The 26,313-nt window shown below is 39.5% G+C and overlaps 1 protein-coding gene across 2 annotated transcripts in view; it reads left to right on the forward strand.

Annotated features, from left to right (window-relative positions):
* The window catches only part of maml1 (mastermind-like transcriptional coactivator 1), a 25,429-nt gene extending 122 nt beyond the window's left edge, over positions 1-25,307 (forward strand). The window contains exons 1-6 of one of the 2 annotated variants that reach the window (XM_052154658.1): positions 1-382; positions 773-1,249; positions 8,484-9,902; positions 16,212-16,388; positions 18,147-18,342; positions 22,423-25,307. The exon at positions 1-382 is cut by the window's left edge and continues 122 nt beyond it. In XM_052154658.1, coding sequence (XP_052010618.1) covers positions 923-1,249; positions 8,484-9,902; positions 16,212-16,388; positions 18,147-18,342; positions 22,423-23,495 — 3,192 coding nt within the window. In that variant the 5' untranslated portion in view covers positions 1-382; positions 773-922 and the 3' untranslated portion in view covers positions 23,496-25,307. The remainder of the gene's footprint in view (positions 383-772; positions 1,250-8,483; positions 9,903-16,211; positions 16,389-18,146; positions 18,343-22,422) is intronic. The other variant, XM_052154659.1, reaches the window with a different exon arrangement.
* The last annotated feature ends 1,006 nt before the right edge of the window (positions 25,308-26,313 follow it).

Consider the following 26,313-nt stretch of genomic DNA (forward strand, 5'->3'; position numbering starts at 1 on the left):
GCACGGGAGTCGGCTGCGTTAAGTTGAAGACTTTTAAAGCAAACTTGAATGAAATGCTTTGTTTGGGGGGTAGTTAGCATGCAGGCTAAGCTACATCCGTAGCAGTAATGTAACTGAGGATCAGCTGTTAGACGCTCTGCTGCTTTAAAAGTTACTTTTACTTCTAAAAGTTAAATATTAAGTCTCTAGATTCGTATGTTTGCGCTGGATGGATATACTGTATGTGTTTTTGTCCGGACCTTTTTACGTATCTTCTCTTTTTTTTCTCAAGTGCGTTTTTTTGCAAACTTTAACTGAGGCGAGGAGTCTACACGAAGCTAAAAAAAATATTTATATTTATCGGGATAACGAAGAACATCAGCGCCGCGTGTGTAAACGTAAGGTGAATATGATCTAATTATGACTAAAGTTGATAAATAGAGAGTATTCCTTCACCAAAAGTTTTGCATTCTCTCAAACTTAACTCTGAATTACACGAACGTTTAAACAAATGCAACTTTTAAAAGTAAGATGCTTAAGTCATTAGCGATGGTGAACTATTTCATTCATAAAAGCACATGTTTTACTTCATTGTGGTTTGTGGCAGGACTCTGAGCTTTAATATTTCCACACCAGTAAGTTAGATAAGAGAGTTTGTTCAGTGATTTTGTGTCTGTGTATATCAGGCTTGTTTGTGTAGTTCAGTGAATAAGTTACTTTAGTGACACTTTTGTTTTGTTTTAAATACAAAAGCACAGATCCGAACTATGTGCCATTTCTTTTGTTGTACAAGGATGGTGATAAAAATGGAGGCAGTTGAGTGTGTTTTTTAAAGACTCGCACACAACAAACACGCACTGAAGCAGCGCTGTGATCAGTCCTGTGTTGAGTTGTGCTGGTATCCGGACACTCGAGTGAGTTTATAAACACGCTGTTGTTCTGGATGATGGCGGATTTCGTGGTGCCGCGGCACAGAGCGGTGATGGAGCGGCTCCGGCGGCGGATCGAGCTCTTCCGGCGGCATCACAACAGTTGCGAGAACCGCTATGAGAACACGGCCATGGAGCGGCTGGAGATAGACAGACAGCAGACTTCGACGATGCATCAGCGCTGCCTGCAAACCAAGGCCAAGCGCTCGAACAAGCACCGGCAGCCTCCGGCGGCGAGCTCGGACCCGGCGGGGCAGAGAGGCAGTGGTAGCGGGGGCAGTATCGCGGACGGTGGCAGTGGGACGCCCGGGGAGCAGAGCAGAAACAACACGCTGATCGCGGTGAGTGCATGTGAGATTCTGGTAATGTATTGTTATGAGGTCTGAGCTGGTAAAAACTATCACCAGTGTGTCCTTGATCAAGACATGTAAACTTTGTATAAAAGCATCTGGTAAATGACAAAGCAAGACAAAAAAAAAAATAATACAATTGCCACTGTGCAAACTTGGATATGAAAACTCAGTATGGTGTCTAATGCATCTGGTTAGCATTTATAAATAAATACTATGCAGCAGTAACTTTCAGATGCTTCAGCAGGAGCTGAAGTTGCTTGGATGCATATCAGCATCAAAAACACTGACATCACGTGACCGTGTCCACAGCTTACACATGATTCTTGACTGAGCCAGACATGAAAGTGATGAGCAGCTGTTTCAATTGCAAAGAGAGATCATTGAGTGAAGTGTCACGTTATGGTTCTGTTACCACTGTGGGTTTGTTCTTATTTAGTGTACCGTATGCATTACATGGCTTCAGTTTTCGAAACCAAAATAATGAGTGTTTGCAGTCTTTATAGCATCCTTCTGAAGATATTTTGTGGATTGTTTGTGTTGTTTTCTTAAACTACTTTGATCTTGCCATGAAAATAGCCAGTGATGCTCATATGGCATTACAATAATAATACTTTATATTTTATATAATAATAATAATAATAATAAACAATATTTCATAGCATCCTCCTTAACTCTTAGAGTTGACCAGACTCCCTCACTTAACATGTATGAATGTCATTACATTAAATATGAAAATATAAAACCAAGTGGATTTTGTTTCGAGAGAACATGAGCACAGGTCAAATGATAGTGGAATATGTCATATTGAATGTGATGCTAGGACACCTGTGTGAACTTGAGGGGAACTGACATCATCACCCATCCACTAAGAATTACATTGGCTTAAAAGTAGAAGACGACTAGCATCATTTGTTAGCAGATACCATTTTGGTTTGATGTTTTGTGATCTAAAAATGTGGCTTAAGTGTCAATGCTTTGTCGGGCCACTTAAAATGTGGCTAACTTTTCATTAAGTGGGACCATTATTTAACCACTAGTCTGGTTTTACAAAACAAGGGCTTTGCGGCTTCCTTCCTGTGCTGTTGTCTCTGTAAAGATATTGCAACAGAGCTAATGTTGACCGAAACAGTTGCTCTGAGGGGCATGTATAATGTTGAAACCATTGCTAGCTTTACAGCAACAATCCTCAAGCTCTAGAAACTGATACATTTTGAATGTGGTTCAAGCTGGGGGTTGGTTAGGTTTTAGGTTAAAGGAATGTTCCGGGTTCAATACAAGTTAAGCTCAATCAACAGCATTTGTGGCATAATGTTGAATAACCACACATACATTTTTGACTCATCCCTCCATTTCTTTAAAATAAGCACAAATCTTGGTTACAGTGAGGTACTTACAATGGAAGTGAATGGGGCCAATCCGTAAACTTTAAGATACTTACAGTTTCAAAAGTATAGTCACAAGACATTAGCAATATGCATGTTAACATGATTTTAGTGTGATTAAATCGCTTACTATCTTTTCTGAGTAAAGTTATATCGACTTTTACAACTTCGTTGCCATGACGCCAGAATGCCATACACAATTAAATGAATGCAAAACAATCATTGTTAAACAACTTTACAGTTCTAATAAATGTTTTAATAGAACAATTAATGTAAGTGCTTTTATAAAATGACAAGCTTCACATTTCTGCCTTTTAAACTCTCCTAAGCTTGGCCCTATTGACTTTCTTTGTAAGTGCCTCACTGTAACCTTGATTTGTTTTGTTTTTTTAAATGAAGGATGATACATTTTATTTTTTGATATCATCATTATTATGCTACAAATTCCGAGCTTAACTTGAATTGAACGCAGAATATTCTTCAAGAAGTGATTGCCTTCACGTTAGTGCTGTTGATCTGTATTGATACAGATTTTTCTATTTGATTATGATTCACAAGCTGATTTGACTCTTATAATGTTACAATTTGATTAATTTGTGAATCAGTTGGGTATATTTCAGTTATGTCTATTTTGCCAAGTTCTCTGTCATCAACAGCTGTAAATTATACAGTGAACCTTTTAACTTAGTACATTACAAAAATATTAATATAAAAAAATTTGCAAGAGGGCCCAAACCATGCAGTTTGATATAATCAACACACAAAAAAGCCCTATTTCATGCACCTGTGTAGATTGTTTCGGCCTTAAAGAAATAGTTCACCCAAACATTCTCATCATTTACTCACTCTCATGTCATCCCAGATGTATATGACTCTCTTTCTTCAACAGAACACAAAATTAAGATTTTTAGAAGAATATCTCAGATCTGTTGGTCCTCACAATTCAAATGAATGGAGACCAGAACTCAGAGAGTCCAAAAATCACAAAGGCAGCATAAAAGTAATCCATACAACTCCAGTGGTTAAATCCATGTCTTCTGAAGCAATATGATCGGTATGGGTGAGAAACAGATCAATATAAGTCCTTTTTCACTATCTGTCTCCACCTTTGACCAGTCCCAACCAGTAGGCTGGTTGAATGTTAAAGTGAAATTCATTTCAACACCAGCATGTGGAAGTAAAGGTGAAAGTGTAGATTTACATTTAAAAAAAATACTTAAATATTGATCTGTTTCTCACCCACATCTATCATATCGCTTCAGAAGATATGGGTTTAACCACTGGATTCTTTTGGATTACATTTATGCTGCCTTTCTATGCCTTTTGGGCCTTAAGTTCTGGTCACCATTCACTTGCACTGTATGGACCTACAGAACTGAAATATTTAATTTGTGTTCTGCAGAGCAAAGAAAGTCATACACATTGATTGCATTAGGATGAGTAAATTATGAAAGATTTTTCATTATTTGGTGAACTATCCCTTTAAGGTTTATTACTATCTAGAATCTTCAAGCACAATTTTCAAAGCTTTGCAGAAATGTATCAACGGATGTTTAGTGAAGTTTATGATGTGGTTGCTGGGCATAGTGCATAGTTCTGGTTAAAAAGAAACCGATATCAGTTAAATGTTTGAACCTCTTTCTTTTTTAATGGTCATTTTACGTACTGTCCTCCATAAACTTGCTTCATACAAACATCTGTTCTTTCTCTAAAAACCACTACTGATACTTAAGTGACGTTTTGGGTTTATGTCAATAAGAGAATTGTACTCCCACAATTCCACACTGTGTTCAGATTCGATTATTTTTTTTTTTTTTTACCCTTTAGAGTTTTCATTGTGAGATGCTGAGTAATGAAGGAATGTCATTACACGTTCAAATGATTCAATTTAGTCATTTTAGGCTGTGGCTAACTCGTCAAACCTCATAACTGACACACTCTGTGTTTTTCCGGGCCACGCGAGGACCATGTAAGTTACAGGAACTGTTTTGTGAAAGTAGATCTCAAGCCACACTGAATGGAAATTTCTCGTTTTTCTTTTAATTGTAATTTTTGCTAGAGAAAAATGTTTATGATGAAGAACAGTCAGGCATTACAGATGTTTTCCAGACTCATAAAAACATATCTATATCATATATTTGGGATCTAATGATCATATTAAACAATAGGCTTGTTGTAACTTGGATGTCTTTTTTGGGAGAGTTCTATTGATTGGAGACTTACATCATGCGACAAGTATGCAATCTGTTGAAATGTCTCATCACTCAGTTTAACACGTTGGTCATCACTGTTTGACATTTTTTACTGTTCCCTGAAATGCTGAAACTAAACACATAGTATAAAAGTTTCTGCAACTCTACATAGTAAATTAAGATTTAATGCAGGTTTATGATTGGTTGCTTGTTGCTAAACAACTTGCCATAACATTCTAAACTGCATTCTATGGCTTCATAACCAGGGTTAAAAATTATCTTAACTTAGTTAAGCATTGTGTGATAGTCTTTTAGGTTAGTTTAAGTGTAGTACAATTTAACTGTTTTGTTGCAGCTGGCCAAGTAGGTTATGTTTTGCATGTAGAGCTGTCAAACTAGTTTTGAGTTTGTTTGGCACAAAGTCTGCCATTTTAGCATAGGTCATGTCAGAGTTTGGCTTTAGGAGATTACAGCGGTAGTTTTGGTGTTGCCTTGCGGGTGTGATGCTCCATGGGTGTTTAGAATGACTCAAGGTTGTTCCCATTCACCCCTCCCTCTGCTCGCCTACACCACTGACTCACTATTATTCCCAGTGCACTCAGAACATCTGCATATTTCTGACTTTTCTACAGTGCTTGTGACACCACACTTTTCCCACACCCTTAAACAGGAAGTGTTTGTACACTGTCCTACATGAACATTTTGGTCAATGTTTATGTTGTTTTTGAGTTTTAATGGATAAGGTAGCCTAAAATGAATATCCTGTCATTTACTAGCCCTCATGTTGTTCTAAACCTGTACGACTTTCTTCAGTGAAACACAAAAGTTGTCAGACAGAATGTTCACACTGATCTTTTCCATACAATGTATGTGAATGGGGATGGATGTAGTCAAGCTTTAAAAGGGACTAAAAAGCACCTTAAAAGTATGACTAATGCATGACGTTCCATGTCTTCTGAAGCTATATGATTGCTTTATGAAGAAAAAAAATGAAATTTAAGTTATTTACTAGAAATCTACCTCTGTTGCAACTTTCAAATATAACTTGTATTTTTGCATACTCAAACATGCCATGAGGCGATCAGACACGAGACACAAGAATCAGTGGTGTCTGGCTTCATGACATCAAACGTGGTTCAGGGTTATTATAATTTTGAAATTTTTTATTTTGTTTTGTTTCAAGCGACTATTCGACTAAATTTACTAACTAAACAAACTAATTTTTTTGTCAGCAATTTGTTATTGTTGTCAATAAGGTTGACTAATCGTTTCAGCCCTAGACTCAACATAACTCAACATAGCCCTTGGACGAAAACTGGCCTTTCTGAACTATGTGCCAATAGTAGATATAATGCCTGCATATTAACTAGTAATACCTCTCATTTGACATAGTAGGTTAAACGTAATCCATAATCTAAAGATTTTATTTGAAGCTAGATTTTTACTTCAAGAAAATGTGATTCCGCTAACTAAATGTATCACAATTGTGTCCCAAATGCTTAGTGTTATTCAGATAAATTATGTTAAATAGTGGTAAACACTAGATGGTCCCAACTTTTTTGGAGCCTGTTGCAATCGTCTGTTTTGAAATGAGTGTATATATATATATATATAAAAAGAAAATGAAAATATTCACAAGTTAAAACTTAAAGGAAAAAAAGTGTTCATGTAGTGCATTATTTGTAGTGCCAGTATAGCACAGTGTGTTTTTATTAGAAATTTCCATACTGTCCCAACCTTTTTGGTTTTCGGTTAGGGTGTATGATCAATAAAATATGCATTCCTGTTGACTGTATTCAATCATTGAACGCTAAAAACAGTTAACTTTTGGCGGCACTCTGTGGACATTTCACCTAGAAACTGGAGATAACATGCCCCTATTCATTCAACAACATGTTTCAGTTAAAACGTTTTAATTTTGTTAAGCACAGGCTGATTTTAGCTGAAGAACTTTTAACCTAATGTCATCAAATTCATTAAGAATCTGAAATTTTAAGTGTAGGATTTTGTTCTTTGCCTAAATGAATTCGTAAGCGATTGCATAAAGTAATGGCACACTTCTACTTTAAAAAAAACAGCACAGTTTGAGCTGCTATTTATGGCAACAGCGCAAATGTAGCATGAGACTTAAACACTCAGAGTAATAATTCACTTTAGCAAATACCACTCATAAATGAACAGCTGGTTTGAATTGCTCCTACAGATTTTTGGCTGTTTTCAAACAGTAATGGACTAATTACCGGCTGCCTTTAAAGATGTTAAACACTTGTTGGACTTTGCCCTTAGGTTTGTGAAGTAGCTTTAACCACACAGCACTGACGGATTGCCAAGTGTAGCGACCCAAGACTTTGCTCTAATATTGATCACTGCGCTGAAATGTTGCTCTCTGCCCCTTGGGCCAAAACTGCAGCTTCCCTCCCATTTTTTTCGGGGGTTATCCATTCAAGGGGGAGGCGGGGGCATCAAAGTCAAGCAGATCTTGAGCCGTGCAAGAGCAGGAATTTGGCACACTCATGCACCCCTCCGCATGCCGAGCACTGGCTCTTTTGTTGTGGGATACACGTTCATACACATGGTAATTAGACTCATGTGGCTGAGGCCTGCGGTGGAGGTACTGCCATGCGGGGGAGGCATGGATACAGAGTGAAAGTAAGAGATTAAGAGACGCATGGCAGCAGAGAATTACTTGGGGAAGTGTTTTAGTATGTTATAAAGTTTTGTGGGTGTGCCACTCGTGCAATGCTGTCTCAGAAAAGTGAGTAAAGCACCTGTTGTCTACATCAAGACCAGTTTTTCAGGTTCAGAAAACTGCAGTAACTCACTGCTGTTGCAAATTGCAAATCCTTTTATTTTCACGTTTCACAGTTTAACTGGAAGTTTAGGAAGATAACTTAAATGGATATTTCAGTGGAACGCAAAAGATGTTAACAGCCTCCATCACCATTCATTTTCACTGTATGGATAAAAAGATGCAATGAAAGTGAATGGTGTCTGAGGCTGTCATTCTGCCTAACATTTCCTTTCATGTTCCATGAAAGAGTATCAGTCATATGGGTTTGAACAACATGAGAATACTAAATGATGACCATTTTCATTTTAGGGTAACTTTCTCTTTATTAGCTTGCATTACATAGTACTTTGGCAGTTTTTACACAGTGTGCTGTATGAAAAAATTTCAAATTGAAGAATGGGGCCATCTGTTTTAAAAGCATGATTCATTCCTGACAGTCTGCTTCTGAAGTGAATTGTTGTAAAACAAGTTCTTAATTATGGTTAATGTACAGAAAGGTTTTTATTCATAGTCACTAGATGTTTGCCCTTTTAGTGTCATATTAGAGTTGTTTCAAACTGAATTAATAAGCCAAATCAAAGAGCTATTCACAATTATTCATAGGTTGTAACGTCTTGGTTTCTTTAACAGAGAATGTGAACAGAGATGTGTCTGCTGCCTTTGCTTTAGGCAAAATTTCATTTCCTTTCTTTACCTGACCAAAAGTGGCAAAATCCCCAAACAAATTATATCAATGAATTCAAACTTTCAGTTTACATTGGACACACATGTAGCAAAATAAAAGTGAGAAATGACTTGATGCACTGCTCTTTAAATAGTTGGCTTAATTGCTCATTTGATTTGTTTTATCTGTGCAGTTACAGGAGACTGTGAAGAGGAAGTTGGTGAATGCAGGTTCTCCACTGGGCCGTGACCAGGTCAACGGTTTCAGCGATGGCTACCCACCTATTAAAAAGGCCTGCGTGGAGGACACACTCTCTGGTCTTAATGGGGTCTCAAACGGCACTGTGCCACCTCTCTCACCCTTGGACTCCAAACATAATGTGATGATAGACTCCATGGTGCCCAACGGAAACCACAGAGCACCTGGCTCAGAGCACAGTGGCACTAGTATAACCGATAATGGTGCCACACGTGGTTCAGAGTGCGATTTTCGTCTGAAAGAAATGAAGCAGGAGCCGGTGGATGATATCTTGCCTTGCATACTGCCTACTGGAGGTTCAAACGGCAACAACAGCTTGTTCCCTGACCTCAACCTCAACGATCAAGACTGGAGTGAGATCATGGAGGAGTTCAACCGCTCCGTACCTTACGAGGACATACAGGAGCTCTTCAGCGATGGCTTTGGTGATCGCAAAGACCCTGATCTTCCATCTGGAGGTGCTGCTCAGAGCTTGATGCCTCCAGATCTGGCCAGTGTAAAGACAGAATTTTCTCCCGCCACGGTCACCTCCGCATTCGATCAGGACTCTTGCTCTGGTTCACCTCAGGTGAGACCCACCTCATCTGGGCCTCCGCTACACACAAACTCCCCCGTAACTGCTCCGGCAACTTCTACAGCCTCCTCGCCAGCGCTTCCAGTGCCACAACTTCCACAACAGCCCCCCATTCAGTCCTCCAGACCACTCCAGAATCACCTGCTGCCAGGTCCACCCAAAGACCTGTCACCTGCTCAACAGCTGCAGCAGTTAGCGGCACAACAGCAACGAGTGCAAATACTTCAGAGCCAACAGCAGCACGTGGTTCCGAAACAACCACAACAAAAACCACAGCAACATCAAGCAGTAAAATTCCACCAGCAACCCAACCACCCCTCATCCTGGCCCCAAAACGCACCCACCCAAAGTCAACTGGGTGGGACATTTGGCCTTGAGAAGCCCACAAGTCCTTCCTTGTACCCTCAAGACTTCCCCAACCCCAAGACCCTGCTAATGTCAGGCCAGCAGCCCAACAAAGGCTCTCCCAAAGCGGGCACCCCAGCTGGGTACATGCAGTCCGGTGGCCATGGCAACATGTTAAGCCACCCGGCAGCTCCTACAGGACCACTTAGCCACCCAGCCAACCCAGGGGCTCAGGCAGCTATGTTGGACTACAGTAACACTAAACCCTTGTCCCACTATGAGGCTGGAATGCCAGGAGCCCCCAGGGGCCCGCCCAACACACAGAACCAGAACAAACAGAATCAAGTGTTCCTGAATCTGATGCGACATCAGCAGTTGCAGAAGCAGAGGTTGACAGGCATGAACTTCAGACCACCACACCTCCAGCATGCTCAGGTAAGACCACCTTTCTACTGCACCTCCAACATATGCTGATAAGTAGTGGTTGTCTGATATAGCTTTTCTAATGTCTGATGCTGGTATCTAGAGAAACAAATATATATAGATATGTGCTATAGGCCTATATACATAATGTCAGCTATAAAAAAATAAATTCACACTTTTCTCTGAACAAACTTGAAAAATTGTTTTTCCTTTTAACCTACTGGTGGCAAAGTTGTTTGTAGTGCATATTTGAAATCAGTTTCCTCACAAAACTCAGTGTTTAAGGGGGGCAATAGAGTTACCTTCAAATGTCTGTTTCGTTAAACCTTATGCACTAATATTATGGTAGCTTGCTATAAACATGCCAACAGTTTAATTAACTTTAAATTGCTTAGAAAGATCTTTTCAAACTTTTGCTCCGCCATGACCTTAATTGACCAAAAATACAAAACCTTCTTTAGAAGTTTATGCTAATGCCTATTATAGTGCTCCTTTTGGCAATGCTGACTAAGCAATGCTTAAATTCGAATTTGAGTTTTGACACTTTTCAAACAGTTTAAGTATTGTTTTAGCATTTAGACACTTTGTGCAAATTTTGTTTGAAAAGTGTGTTTGTGCAATATTTCTTTTAAAATAAATGCCACTTGTTTTGAGATTTTAGTATCCAATGTAATCAGAGTGAGCTTTATTGCCAAGTATGCATACACATACAAGGACTTTGTCTTGGTGACAGAAACTTCCACTGCACAAACAATACAACAAGAATAGAATAAAAGTAAAAAGTGAGTAGAAAATACAAGTGTGTGTGTATATATAGAAATTAGGGCTGGGATAAACGATTATTTTTTAAACGATTAATCTAGCGATTAATTTTTTCGATGCAACGATTAATCTAACGATTCATTTTTTCAGTCCGATTCGATTTCGATTAATCGACTTGTGACAACACCGGTAATACCGGTTTCATCGGGGGTGGGGGTGTATAAAATGTAAAAAAAAAAAAAACATTTGCCGGGAGTTTGATTGACTGGCGATCTGATCCATCAATCATAATACGCCATTTTTGTCCGACAAAGTAGTCAGGAGAGAGAAGATTAACATCGGTAGATTTGAATTTGAATAATGGATTGTAGGCTACTATACTGACATCTTTCCGCGGTTAAAACAACAGTCCTTCTGATGTAGGCTACATTCATGTTTAGCCTATTTGATGCTATAAATTAACCAAGGAAAAGTTGATCGGCTCACGAGCAGCTTTAACTGAGGCAATCTGTCACGACACATTAAAGAGCCACAAAATAGTAGGCCTATTTATGGTTTAATTTTCTTTGAATGACCAAATTTGAAAGTTGAGACTTTATTAAATGTTACCTGCTTGGTCCTGTCTGTCAGCGCGTTGTCAGTGTCCTCTATGTATTTTTCACGACATTCATAGCTATAAGCGCATTATTAATAGCTATAAGCGAAAACTTTAGGTGTCGACAACGTATTATAGCCTACTCCAACATCGAGTGCAAAGTGGGGAGTTGAAAAAAAAACTTACGGTGCTCTGTCATCTGCAGCTGCTCCCGGGTGGCGCCTCTTCAGATGCTGGTGCATTGCCGTGGTGCTAGAATGGAAGGCCATCTCCATTTTGCAAAGACGACATATCACGGAATTGTTTCCTTTTAAAGAATTCCCATACTTTAGAGGAACGAGTGCATGCCGCCTTGCACTTCTGATAGTCTGAGGAGCCACTCGTGTTGCTACTACTCGCCGGCACTGCCGTCTTTGTTTTGGGTCCGACGAGTCGACGCGCATATTTTGTGTCGACGTATTTTTTGCGACGACGTCGACGAGTTGTCCCAGCCCTAATAGAAATGCAAAATAAGACAAATAACTTTTAAACTGTTCATGAGATGGATAGCCTGAGGGGAAAAAAACTGTTCTGGTTCTCAGTGCTCTGTAGCGCTGGCCAGAAGGCAACAGTTCAAAAAGGTAGCGGGCTAGGTCCAGAGTGAATTTTCCAGTCCTTTACCTCACTCTAGAATTGTATAGTTTGTGAAAGATGGTCAGGAGGCAACCAACAATCTGCTCAGCATTCCAAACTGTCCTTTTGTAGCTTTCTGATATCCGATTTCGTAGCTGAACCAAACCAGACAATTATTGAAGTGCAGAGGACTCAATGACTGCTGAGTAGAACTGTATCAGCAGTGCCTTAGACAGATTGAACTTCCTCAAATGGCAAAGGAAGTACAACCTCTGCTGGGCCTTTTTCACAGTGGAGTAAATGTGGGTCTCCCACTTCAGGTCCTTTGAGATGATAGAGCCCAGGAACCTGAATGACTCTACTGCTGCCACAGTGCTGTTTAGAATGGTGAGCCTCCTGAAGTCCATAATCATCTCCTCTGTTTTGAGCGTGTTCAGCTCCAGGTTGTTTTGACTGCATCAGATAGCCAGTTGTTCAATCTCTCTTCTGTATGCAGACTTGTCGTCATCTTGGATGCAAACTTCATGAGCTTGACAGAGGGGTCCTTGGTGGTTTAGTCATTTGTGTAGAGGTGTGACTTAAAGGGAGGCACAAAATGAAAATTCTCTCATCATTTACTCGCCCTTCTGTCATCCCAGATGTGTATGGCTTTCTTTCTTCTGTAGAACATAATTGAAGATTTTTAGTAGCATATTTCATCTCTGTAGGTCCATACAATGCAAGTGAATGGGTGCCAAAATGTTGACGCTTCAAAAAAGCACTTAAAGACTCCATAAAAGTAATGCATACGACTCCAGTGTTTTAGTCCATATTTCCAGAAGTGATATGATCGGTGTTGTTGAGAAACAGATCAATATGTATGAACTTGTTTGCTTAATTCTTCTCCCTGCCCAGTAGGGGGCGACATGCATGTGAACCACCTAAAGCACAAGAAGAATGTGACCGTGATCCGTTTCTCACCCACACTTATCATATCACTTCTGAAAATATGGACTAAAACACTGGAGTCGTATGATTACTTTTATGCTGACTTGTGAAATATTTGGAGCATTACCATTTTGGCACCCATTCACTTGCATTGTGTGTACCAAAAGAGTTGAGAAATTCTTCTAAAAATCTTAATTTGTGTTTCACAGATGAAATTCATACACATTAGGGCTGTCAAATTAAAATGAGAATATTCATCGAATTTAAGAAAAATACACCCATTCGAAATTTGGATGTGTGCCAAGCACTGCCGATGACTTTAGACCGATTGCATTCTTGCGCTAAAAAAAGCTAGATGAAGCGCAAAAAAATACAGTTTAACAGTAACCTGGTGACTCGGGGGGGCTGGGTAGCTCAGCGAGTATTGACGCTGACTACCACCCCTGGAGTCGCGAGTTTGAATCCAGGATGTGCTGAGTGACTCCAGCCAGGTCTCCTAAGCAACCAAATTGGCCCAGTTATTAGGGAGGGTAGAGTCACATGGGGGAACCACCTTGTGGCCATGATAATGTGGTTCGCTCTCGGTGGGGCGCATGGATGCCGCGGAGAATAACGCGAAGCCTCCTCACGCGCCATGTCTCAGCGGTAACATGCTCAATGCGAAGGCAAAGATTCATCCTCCACCAGTATAGAGGCGAGTCACTATGCCACCACGAGGACATGGAGAGCATTAGGGAATTAGTCATTCCAAATTGGGGAGAAAAAAAAAACTGGTATATCGCTGTTATTATGAAGTTTGTGTCTGTGGTAGTATATACTGTGGTACCAGTGCAAGTGTAAAACCATGTTAACACAGAACTGCCTATTGAAGCATTTCCCCCCTCATTTTACTTTTGACTGAAAATTTGAGAATATGGACAGACTAAATTAATTTTTTTATGCACTTTAGTTTAACAGACTGGAATGTTCTTTGGAATAAAATAACAAAGTGCTGGATGATTATAAGTATTCAATGCGCCCTCTTGTGGACTAAGGAAATAACGTCAATTTAAACTTTAATGTTTTAAGGGACAAATTTGAATTGAGTTTCTCTGCCCAATTGACAGTCCTGATACACATCTGGGATGGCATAAGGGTTAGTAAATGAGGAGTGAATTTTCATTTTTGGGTGAACTTTGGGCCACTGTACATGCTATGAAACCAGGAGATGCTGTGTCACTAGTGGAATTGTGACACTAAACTTAGACTGGACAAGGATGAAATTATGTATTGTCTTCTTTCACATTCTTCAGGGAAGGAATTGTTTCAGGAAACAGGTTAAAGATCTTCTCTGTACTGGTTTTCAGAATTCTTGGTCTTTTTATTTGTATTTAGTGCTTTTGTGTGTTGTCGGGCTTGGTCCTGCAGCTAAAAATATATCACAGTATTTTTCAGCCTTTTGACAATGTTCAATATTTGAATATTATGCTTTAAAGTAGTTTAAAAGTTTTTTGTTTTTCATCAGATGAATGATAATCATCAACTAGGTTAATGCAAAAATAATAAGGCATGTTTTTCAACATTGTTTTATATTAAATGAACACAAGGAAACATGTTGTTTACTATATTTTTTTCTGTTTATATGCACCATTATAACAATACATACTAATACACTGTAACATTTACAATCATACGTTTTAAGCATTTCATTAAATAACATAAACTAAATGTTTAATCAGAGTTTGGACTTGATTAATTGAAACGGAAAGTTTGATTTAATCACAAAAGTATCTAACTCTGCTTTTTTATTTTGCTACTGAGGTTTAAATCGGAAATGATATTTAAAGGTCTTCCTTCATACTTGAGGGTCGTGACGCAAGGAACAGGCACAAAACCAGTGTACTGCACTGTTCTTTTGTAAACTAATGTCCAATAAAAGCCCATTTAAAATGATTATATTTGCAATGTTGTTCTGCACAATGGTATTCTGCAACAAAATATTTAATATATCGTAAATGTACAATATACTGTCCAACCCTTGTGTGTTGTCTGTAGTGTTTTTGTCTTTGTGTGCGTGTTTGTGTCTGGCAATGGGCCTCATGCGCCCCAGGGTTGAACAGTTTGTCTGGGTCAGGCAGCTGGTTGCTAAGGAGTATAAAGCAGGCAGCCACACACACACACACACACACACACACACACACACACACACACACACACACACACACACACACACACAATGTGGTGGGGCTGGTATGGGCTGAGAGAGAGGAGTCAACAGAGAAAAGGAGAGACGAGGGGACGACAAAGCCGTCTTTCATGCGTGCTACTCACCCGCCCCTGGCTGTCCTCCTACACTGAGTATTTTCGGATCAGCCCCCCCTCCCCCCAATCATTCGTTCTTTTTAAATATAGGCATTTAGCGCGTTTGAGTTTTACTTTTTCCCAAGATATCAAATTTATACTCCTCGCTCTGTTAATCCACTTTGGATACATTATCATTAGCTCCCTCACGTTAAGCCTGTGTTTTTCATTCGCTCAGAATCCAGATGAACACTCACTTTCAGATAACGCTGGTCTGTCTGGTCGCTGACCCCGAAATACCTTCGTACTTGGTGTGTGTGAGCGTGAAGCGAAAACTGAAGCTAGAGCATGCAAGTGTGTGCTCTTGTGTTTGTTGTGAAAGGGAGGCAACCAGTGCTGGCATCCTTTAATTTCTGCAGTCCAGCTATGAAGTGCTGAGGATGGTTTTTACCTCATAATCTGGGCGGATCAGAGAGGAAATTACTTTTCATCTACTTTGAATTTTGAATTACAATGCAAGTTTCTAAGTGGCACAGTTTGAAACATTTAACTGGTGTAGATTTTAATTATGCTTCCAGGAGGTTCAAAGAATGAAAATGGCTTCTAAAGTGCTTTTGATGTAGGCCTAAATGTAATTGTGAATTAACTAGTCTGCACAAGTTTTGATTTTAAGATGATTCAATATTTGGTTAATTTTGATAATATTAAAAGTAAATCTGTTCCAGTGGATTCCTTTGTTTAAATTTTACTTGTAATGTACTCTCTTAATCTGCAAACAATAATGGCTACTTTTTCCCTATCAAAGTAAAGGCAGATGCTGATATCTTGAAAGCAGGATGGGCTTATGATCAATGTATTGTGTATATAGATATAATACAATTTATTTATAGTGTAAAAAACAATCCAAAATTAAATGAAAACCTTTGTTGCTCAATATACTAAAACCATTCGAAAACAAAGTGTGGATTATCCATTTTCAAAGGTGTCAATAGATATTAGAACTGTTGCACTTCTGTTAATTAGATTGAAGCATGTTTATCTTGATTAATCGGTCCGGTAGAAAAATTAGTTTGTTTTTTTTCTGTTGTACTTTGAAGCACATGTTAAAATCAGCTTTAAATTTCTCCCTCTCTCTCTCTCTGAAGGAGTCAGGATCATACTCCACTGCCTCCCATGTTCCCGGTCCTGGTAACACCATGACGCCGCAGCCGAGCGGCAACAGCATCCCAGGTAACCATGGTAATGCAGCTTACATGAAGCAGATGCAGATGATGAGCCAGCAGCAGAAACAGTTCATCCAGAGACAGATGATGGCTGAACAGGTTCAATTCTCACTACTCTATTATTGTAGGAATAAAGCTGGAAAACTTTGTGGATTTTAGAATCGATGAGCCTGATGCAGTAATTTTACCATGTTAAAGGTGACGTGTAATTTCTGCTATTGTTTTAATTGCACAGCAGTGTCTATATAGTATATATACTATATACTCTTGTCAGGGATACTCTTATCAACCTACAAATGGGTTCCTTAAATGTATATTCACCCAAAAATGTAAATTATCATCATTTACTCACCCTCAGGCCATCCCCAATGTGTATGACTTTCTTTCTTGTGCAGAACACAAAGATTTGTAGAAGAGTATCTCAGCTCAGTTGGTCCATATAATGGTAGACAGAACATTGAAGCTCAAAAAACCATGTAAAGGCAGCATAAAAGTATGCAAGTATACAATCCAGTGGTTAAATCCATATCTTCTGAAGCGATATGATAAGTGTGGGTAAAAAAAACAGGTAAATATTTAAGTCCTTTTTTACTATAAATCTCCACGTTCACGTTCACATTCTTTAGTTATTTAGTGATTTGCATTCTTAGTGCATGTCACCACCTTCTTTGGTCAAATGTGGCGATTTATAGTAAAAAAACACGTATCGTATTACTTTAGAAGACATGGATTTAACCACTGGACTCTTATACATTACTTTTATGCTACCTTTATATGCTTTTTGGGTGTGTCAAAAGTCTTTGTCACCATTCACTTGCATTGGATGGACCTACAGAGCGGAGGTATTTAAAAAATATATATTTTTTAGTGTTTGAAGGAATGCTTAACCATGATAAAACCACTAGATCACCTTTTGTGGCTATTTGCTAAATGCAGACAACATCATTGTGATAAAATACACCAATATTCAATAACAATTTAAGTAAAAAGTTAATTAGCCTAATGATTTTGTGCCATGCATTAATATAGAATTAAAGGAACGTTCTGGATTCAATACAAGTTAAGCTCAGTTGAAAGCATTTGTGGCATTTAGTTGATTAACACAAAAATGAATTTCAGCTAATTTCTCCTTTTCTTTAAAAAAAGCAGTGAGACACTTACAATGGAAGTGAATGGGGGCCAATTTTTGAACAATAAAATACTTACTGTTACAAAAGTATAGCCACATGGCTTATAGGATATGCATGTAAACATGATTTTAGTGTGATAAAATCACGTGCTAACCTATACTGTCTAAAGTTATACATTTTACAACTTCATTACCATGATGATGTAATGTCAACAAACCCTAAACTAACTGCAAAAATTACAATTGAAACAAATTTACAGCTCAAATAACACATGAGTTTTAACAGAAGAATTAATGTGTGTTTTTATAAAATTATAAACTTCACATTTCTGTTTAAACCCCCCCAAAAATTGGCAACATTCACTTCCATTGTAAGTGCAACCTTGATTTTTGTTTTTTAAAGAAAAGGAAGGATGAGTCGAAATTAATATTTGTGATTATCAACATTATGCCACAAAGGTGTTCGATTGAGCTCAACTTGTAATGTATTGGCTCATCTGTTCAGAGTTTGCAATCAAAACTATCAGTTTTATAAATCCTAGTTTGTATCTATTGTATTGCTTTGGGTTTGTAATGCTAATGGTTATTCAGTTCTCTGTGTTCCTGCATTCTTCTGCAGTGCCTCTGGAGGGCGCCGGTCTCATGAGAATATTTTAACCTTTAGCATCTGTGTGTCCTTCCTCTCCTTGAATTCAATGGTATTATGTATGTATGTATGTTTGTTGTAGGAGAAACAGCGGCAGCAGCAAGAACAGCAGTTACAGAGGCACTTGACCCGTCCCCCGCCCCAGTACCAGGACCAACAAAGCCAGCAGGCCCAGCCGAATCCATTCCAGCAACAGCAGCAGGTCTCCCAGTTCACAGGTGCAGCTCCCTGCTTGGCTCAGCAGCACTCCTCCGGCTTTACAGAACACAACATCTCTGGTATGTAATTTCTTTTATTGGCCCTTATTGGCCACATATGGAATCATGTGCAGTCAGTCAGTCGGTCATTATTGCCAAATGACCCCTGACAGGACTTGCATCATCCTGAGGGTGTTTATTGTGATAATTACTGGCTGAGTGTGCATTTATCTTGCTTAATACACCGCTACAGTGAGGGAAAAAATATTTGATCTTTACTGATATTGTTCGTTTGCCCATTGACAAACAAATGATCAGTCTATAATTTTAATGGTAGGTTAATTTCAACAGTGAGAGACAGAATAACAAACAAAAGAATCCAGAAAAATGCATGTCAAAATGTTATAAATTGAATTACATTTTAATGAGGGAAATAAGTGTTCGACCCCTCTGCAAAACTTAGTACTTGGTGGCAAAACCCTTGTTGGCAATCACAGAGGTCAGACGTTTCTTGTAGTTGTCCACCAGGTTTGCACACATCTAAGGAGGGATTTTGTCCCACTCCTCTTTGCAGATCTTCTCCAAGTCATTAAGGTTTCGAGGCTGATGTTTGGCAACTCTAACCTTCAGCTCCCTCCACAGATTTTCTATGGGATTAAGGTCTGGAGACTGGCTAGGCCACTCCAGGACCTTAATGTGCTTCTTCTTGAGCCACTCCTTTGTTGCCTTGGACGTGTGTTTTGGGTGATTGTCATGCTGGAATAACCATCCACGACCCATTTTCAATGCCCTGGCTGAGGGAAGGAGGTTCTCACCCAAGATTTGATGGTACATGGCCCCGTCCATCGTCCCTTTGATGTGGTGAAGTTGTCCCGTCCCCTTAGCAGAAAAACAACCCCAAAGCATAATGTTTCCACCTCCATGTTTGACGGTGGGGATGTTCTAGGCAGCATTCCTCCTCCTCCAAACATGGCGAATTGAGCTGATGCCAAAGAGCTTGATTTCACACAGTTGTCCTCTGAATCATTCAGATGTTCATTGGCAAACTTCAGACGGGCCTGTACATGTGCTTTCTTGAGCAGGGGGACCTTGCGGGCACTGCAGGATTTCAGTCCTTCACGGCGTATTGTGTTACCAATTGTTTTCTTGGTGACTATGGTCCCAGCTGCTTGAGATCATTGACAAGATCATCCCGTGTAGTTCTGGGCCGATTCCTCACCATTCTCATGATCATTGCAACTCCACTTGGTGAGATCTTTCATGGAGCCCCAGACCGAGGGAGATTGTGTTTCTTCCATTTGCGAATAATCGCACCAACTGTTGTCACCTTCTCACCAAGCTGCCTGGCGATGCTCTTGTAGCCCATTCCAGCCTTGTGTAGATCTACAATCTTGTCCCTGACATCCATGGACAGCTCTTTGGTCTTGGCCATGGTGGAGAGTTTGGAATCTGATTGATTGATTGCTTCTTTGAACAGGTGTCTTTTATACAGGTAACAAGTTGAGATTAGGAGCACTCCCTTTAAGAGTGTGATGTGCGTTTTTCTGGGTTTTTGTTGTTATTCTGTCTCTCACTGTTCAAATTAACCTACCATTAAAATTATAGACTGATCATTTGTTTGTCAGTGGGCAAACGTACAAAATCAGCAGGGGATTAAATATTGTTTCCCTCACTCTATGTACCAAAAAAATAAAGAGCATTGATTTGAGTTTATTTTATAATGTGAGAAGAGTGCGAGTTTGGATTTGCTACGGGAGACTAGCAAAGTGTAGGAAATGGGTTTATCAACTAGACAGTTTAGCTGTCATTGTACAAAAATAGTTTACTGCAGATTGCTGTGATTGACCAAAATCAAGTATTTATCCAAAGAAGTTCACACTATGAATTCTTTCGTTTACTGTTCAGAGAAATGTTAAATGATATTAATAAGAGTGAATGGCGACTGTCTAGGATACAGCTTTACACATTAGCATTTAAACTTCAAGTGAGATGTGATGAGGTTGACCACCTTTGGAGTTTTGAGTGAGCGAATGGGGCTGCACGATAATAGCAAAAATCATAATTGTCGATTATTTTCCTTGATCTATTGTAATCACGATTATTAAGTCGATTAAAATATTACATTTCCATGACGTCACAAAGCAAGCAACAGTGTGGTTCTTCAGAGCAGCAGATTTTAATGGTGGATATGAGCTGCGCTCCAGTTTCTTTTAAGCATTATATTGTAATAATGTTTAAGGTAAGGCAAATAAAAATGATTTTAAATGGATATCTATGGTATAGAATAAATTTAATTATTGCTAAATTACTGCTTAAATTATTAGTCGACGTACAATAAATAATATGGAATATTCAGTATTCAAACTTATTAACAGACAATTTAAATCGACCAAGTTACTGCATTTAATAAGCCATTTCATGGAGAGACAGGGGACCATTTAACCTGTTAGATATTCACTGGTGATCTTGTTCATGTAAGATCATCGTAAGATCACTTTTTGGCCTCAGTGGTTGCACTTAAAAACAGTCATTTGCTATCAGAGTTGTGACGCTCTGCACAATGTTCTGCACTCTCACGAATGCTCTCATTAAAAACAAAGCTGTCTAAGCAGCATAATAATTCAATTATTTACACCACGCCTGTACCTTGATGAGAACGGGAGTGTTTTAGTTTAGTCATGTTGTTCATTTGCAGTGTATTTAACATCTATGTTCAAAGCAAGCGGCTCTACAGCTTCTTTTCGAGTGTCAGGTGATGTTTCTTCAGTGTTAATTTTTGTGTGCCATAAAGCAAGCATCTGGGCATTCAGATGGTTTAAAACTTGCGCATTAGGATCAGTTGTCATTACAGATAGGATGGAGGACTAATCTAAGCCGCTCTGATTGGCCATTGCCATTTCGTTGCTCAACGGATATGTTAGTTATTGGTGAGAATACTCAACTGCTGCAAAAACACATTGTAAATAGAAATCATTGATGCGACTGGAGCAGATTTAAATTGAATGCTGTAAATTGATCGTCATTTTTCACGATTACATTATCGTGGCAGCCGTAATCGCAATTCGTTTTTCGATTAATTGGGCAGCCCTAATTTTACCCTATTTACATCTGCATTTAGAGCTTTCTGGTTGTGATTGGGTCACTCAGCATGGATGTTAATACCAGTTGTAAATGGCCTCTCTCTTTCTACTCATCAGAGAACTTCTGTTTGACATGACTGGCCTGGCTATTTATTTCAGCAAATAACAAACAAATTAGAGTCCACTTCTAATGCCTGTTTTTACTTTTTGTTTCTTTTCCGTTCAAAAATGAATTTACCATTTTCTCTTTGGAACTTGTAATTAGAATTTTAGAATTTTATTATTGCCAGTGTTACTTTGATCTGTATATTCTTGAGCAAAATCATAGATGTGAAGTAAAGTATTTTGCTGTCATCAACAGCAAGGACTCATAAATCCAGCTTGGCGTTATGAGAATTAGGCCCATTGAATACTTTGATCTCAGATGCTAAGCGTTTGCGTCAAAACCAGTTGAACGCTAGCTTTTCTAATCATGCGTCATTTGACAGTGTGGCAAGCACATATGTGTGTCTGAGTGGTGGTGGCGTAGTGGGCTGAAGCACATAACTGGTAATCAGAAGGTTGATGGTTCAATCCCCACAGCCACCACCATTGTGTCCTTGAGCAAGGCACTTAAATCCAGGTTGCTCCGGGGGGATTGTTCCTGTAATAAGTGCACTGTAAGCCACTTTGGATAAAAGCGTCTGCCAAATGCATAAATATAAATATGTGCTACAATGTGCATATTGACTATTTCTCTTTGGGATTTTAAACCCATAAATATGTCTTTATAGTTCTTCAGACTTGAGTTATACAAATGCAGGTATCACCTGACCTCTTTAAACATGTGCTTTTGACATGCACATTTGGATTCCACCTTCATCTTCTGTTATTTGGCTGTGTACATCTTGTAGGGCTTCTTTGTGACACCAATGGCTCAACTATGAGTGTTGCCACCTTGTGGGCCCACTAATTAGTGTAAATAATTCCAGGTGCATTGGCATTTAGAAAATAAAAAAATCAGCAAATTAGAGTGCATTTTAATTTGTAGTAAGATTATTTTGAATATGCATTGTCTGATTGTGTCTACTTTTATTTTTAGGTTCGTCACAGCCAATTGGAAACGTAAACTCTCTCGGTGGTCCTGCATCTGGAGCTCAACGAATGTTCTCTCAGACGCAAGGTATCCCAGCTCCTGGTGCCCCTCCAGCTGCCAGTCAAGCAGACATGAGCCTCCCATCCTGTGCAGGTGGTCTTGATGTACAACAAGTCCTATACAGCAACATGCCCATGCACCCCTCCCACCCCAACCAGCAAAGACCACCTGTATCAGCCATGTCTGCGGCCTACAGACAAAACATTCTAGCAGCCCAGCACCAAGCACATTTAAAGAACCAACCCAATGCCACCCTGTTGAAACAACAACAACAACAACAACAGCAACAACAACAACAGCAGCAGCAGCAGCAGCAACAACAACAACAACAGCTCGCCCGTCTGCCCAACAGCATATCCAATGCATTGGCTAGTAACATTAGTGCTGCTATGCCCAACACCATGCCGACAAGTATTCAGGGTGCTTTGCCTACACAGACCCAAGCCTGGCAGCAGCAGTCTCAACAGCATCCAGGTCTCCAGCAGGGCATGGGCGCCGGAGGCAATCCTGCCGGGTTTGCCAACTCTGGCTTCCACATGCAGTCTAGGATGGCCAAACTACCCAACAATGGCCCATTTCCCCAGGGTGGAATGGGTAACAGCGCAGCTGGTAGGGCTTTGGTGGGCATGAATACTGCGCAAATGATTCCTAACATGAATCAGCAACGGACCAATAACCCTGCCATGGGGCAACAATTGCCCCCTCCCAACCAGCAGGTGCCCCAGCAAGGGCAGCCACAAGCGCCACTTCAAACCCAGCAGGTTCTTGCTGATCTGGGGCCCTTTGGGCAGTCGCAAACAGGACAGGTGCCCAACCGCACCGTGGGACTCCAGTGCAATCAGGCCTATCAGCTCAACAGGACAGCCAATCAGCAATTGCAGTTCAGCTACAATACCCAGTCAGGAGGCAGCTTAACCGGCTTCCCTGGTGAGACCGATCTAGTGGACTCGCTGTTGAAGAATCAGTCAACACAAGAGTGGATGGCCGATTTGGATGAGCTATTGGCCAGTAACCAATGAGTGATGCCGATGGGCCAAATACAAAACTTTGTAAGGGGCTGTTCAGGCTGAACTCGTTTTTGCTAGATGCAACACAAAGAATAGAACAGAATGCAGGTGTCTAGAAATGTGTTTTTAAAAGTTTCAGTTCTTTAAGTTCTGGGTTCAATACAAGTAAAGCTCAATCTACAGCATTTGTGGCACAATGTTGATAACCAAAAGGAGTCTGTCCTTTTCTTTAAAAAAAAAAAAGCAAATATCAAGGTTACAGTGAGGCACTTACAATGGAAGTGAATGGGGCCAATTTTTGGAGGGTGTAAAGGCTGTAATGTGAAGCTTATGATTGTAAAAATATCCTTGCATTAATTCTTCTATATAAAACTTGTGCATTATTGGAGCTTTTATGGAGGGTTTTATGACATTACGTCATCACGTCAAAAAAATTATATAGAATTTACAAAGAAAGGGTTAGAAGCAAAATTATTACACTTAAATCAGGTTAACACGTACTATTTGAGTCTTGTGTCTATACTTTTGAAACGGTGTGTATTTTAACACGGATTGGCCCCATTCACTTCTATTGTAAGTGCCTCCCTGTAACCTAGATTTTTGGTTTTGTTCTTTTAAAGAAACGAATGAAGAGAACAAGAAGAAAGGGAAAGACAAGTCGAAATTATGTGTTGTGGTAATCAACATTAGACCACAAATGCTGTCGATTGAGCTTAACTCATTTTAATCCATCATATTCCTTTAACTTGAAATGTGGTTTAAAAATCGCAACACATCTGCACGAAATGCAGCGCAATGGTCAAAAATGTCCATCTAATGTGTCTTTGTATAGGAAAACCATTTAAAAACTGTGCAGATGGATGCAAAAACATGTTCATTGTGAACAGCCACTAAGTCATTTCGGTGCCTTTGACAGAGAAGATCTGTGAACGTCCACTTTTGGATGTTGGTGAAAATGCATATACTGGTCATTTAGTGGTTAGATCTGCTGTTGTCTCTAGTATGTACATTGTGTATATAGTACAACACGAGTTGGGCACAGGACCAAGAGCCTGTGAGGTATTGAAGTATTCTCTGGACGGGAAATTTCAAGGGAAACATTCTACTACTGAACCTGTGGCTCAGTAAAACCACTGAATTTTACTATGATGTGATGAGTGTGCACTCGTACACAGCCTCATTATTTCATGGTTTTAAAGGATAGTTCAGATGTTTATTTTTTACTTTAATTCCTTCAAGTTCCAGATGGTTTATGGTCATTGGATAGTTTTATATTCACTAATTATAGGAATGGGATGCTTTGGAATTTATCAGGTTGTGACAGCTTACAGGAGTGACACTGTAACCATAAACCGTAAAAGAGGAAGAACATTTGAATTTATTAAAACACTACAATACTGAAGTGAAAGTGGGTGGAGCCATGCAATGTCAGCATTACACTTTTACATGTTACTCAATTAAATTCTGAAATTTGCTTAAAAAAAAAAGCCAAAGTTATAGACCTTTCCATTGGTAAGAGGGTTTATATTCTGTTTTCCTGTTTCGGTAAAGGTTCACCCTCTGTGTATTATGTTGTGTTGATGGAAGGGCAGGTGCTTGTTAGAATGGGCTTTACCTGCCTCACGACTAGACTGTTTCTGCATCCGAGTCTGTGATGGAAATTCATGTATATTTATATTTTTTGTATGTATGCAGTTTCTATTGTTCAGGAGAAGATAGAGCTTATTTTTATATGTACATTATTGCACATTTTTGTAAGTATTTTTTACTTTTTATTACTGTTCTCTGTAAAACAAGAGTATTGTGTAAATATAGTTCTCTAGAAACAGGCTTGTTTGGTGTGTGTTTGTATATTTTGTGTATGATGCATGTCTTGAATGGTCTAAGTCGGAGGTATTTGCTTTTTTTGCAGCCAGCCTAGATTTAACATTTAATATTACATTGAGGAAAGCTTCAAGTAATGCAATATAGAAATAAAGCGGTATAAGTAAGCACAGGGGTTATAAAAAGGATTAATTTATATCTAGCCTAAAATGCATCTCCAAACAAAACAAGTAGTTAATGATCAAAGGAATACTTGAAAAGGTCAGTGAATGAAATGAATATTTATTGAGTTGAGCAGTGCTTAATTAGTAAGTTGCAAAAGGATTGGTGACAGATCCTGCTTTTTGGAATGCCGAATTCCCAATGCGCTAAGTCCTTGTGGTGGCGTAGTGACTCCCCTCATTCTGGGTGATGGGGGATGACTCTGTGTCCTTCACGTCTGAGGCTGCCAATCCACGTATCTTATCACGTGGCTTGTTAAGCGCGTTACCGCAGAGACGTAGCGCATGTGGAGACCCACGCTATTCTCTGCGGCATCCAATCACAACTCGCCACGCACCCCACCGAGAGCGAGAACCACTCATTATAGCGACCACCAGGAGGTTACCCCATGTGACTCTACCCTCCCTAGCAACCGCCCCATTTTGGTTGCCTGGATTCGGCATCAATATTGTTGAGCTACCCAGGCCAGAGTCCTGCCTACCCGACGGGTGACCCGCAAATTTTGGTCAAACGGGTGAAAAATATCCAACTGTGTCGGATACGGATGCGGGTCGGGTCGGACACCGGTTCAAAACAGTCACGTGCAAATGTAAAAATAAATGCATATTTTTAGGAACACATCTACAAAACTATGCCTGCCCTGTATTTCAAGTTGATAAAATATTTGTTTTTAGTTTATTTGAGCCCGCGCCCTCCCATGAGTCTCTAGGCCTAACGTTACATTCACTTTTAAAAAAATCACACAACCACTCGAACTGCTGCATGAGTCGTCTAGATGGATAGT

The sequence above is a fragment of the Xyrauchen texanus genome, chromosome 23 (assembly GCF_025860055.1).
Source record: "Xyrauchen texanus isolate HMW12.3.18 chromosome 23, RBS_HiC_50CHRs, whole genome shotgun sequence".
NCBI lineage: Eukaryota > Metazoa > Chordata > Actinopteri > Cypriniformes > Catostomidae > Xyrauchen > Xyrauchen texanus.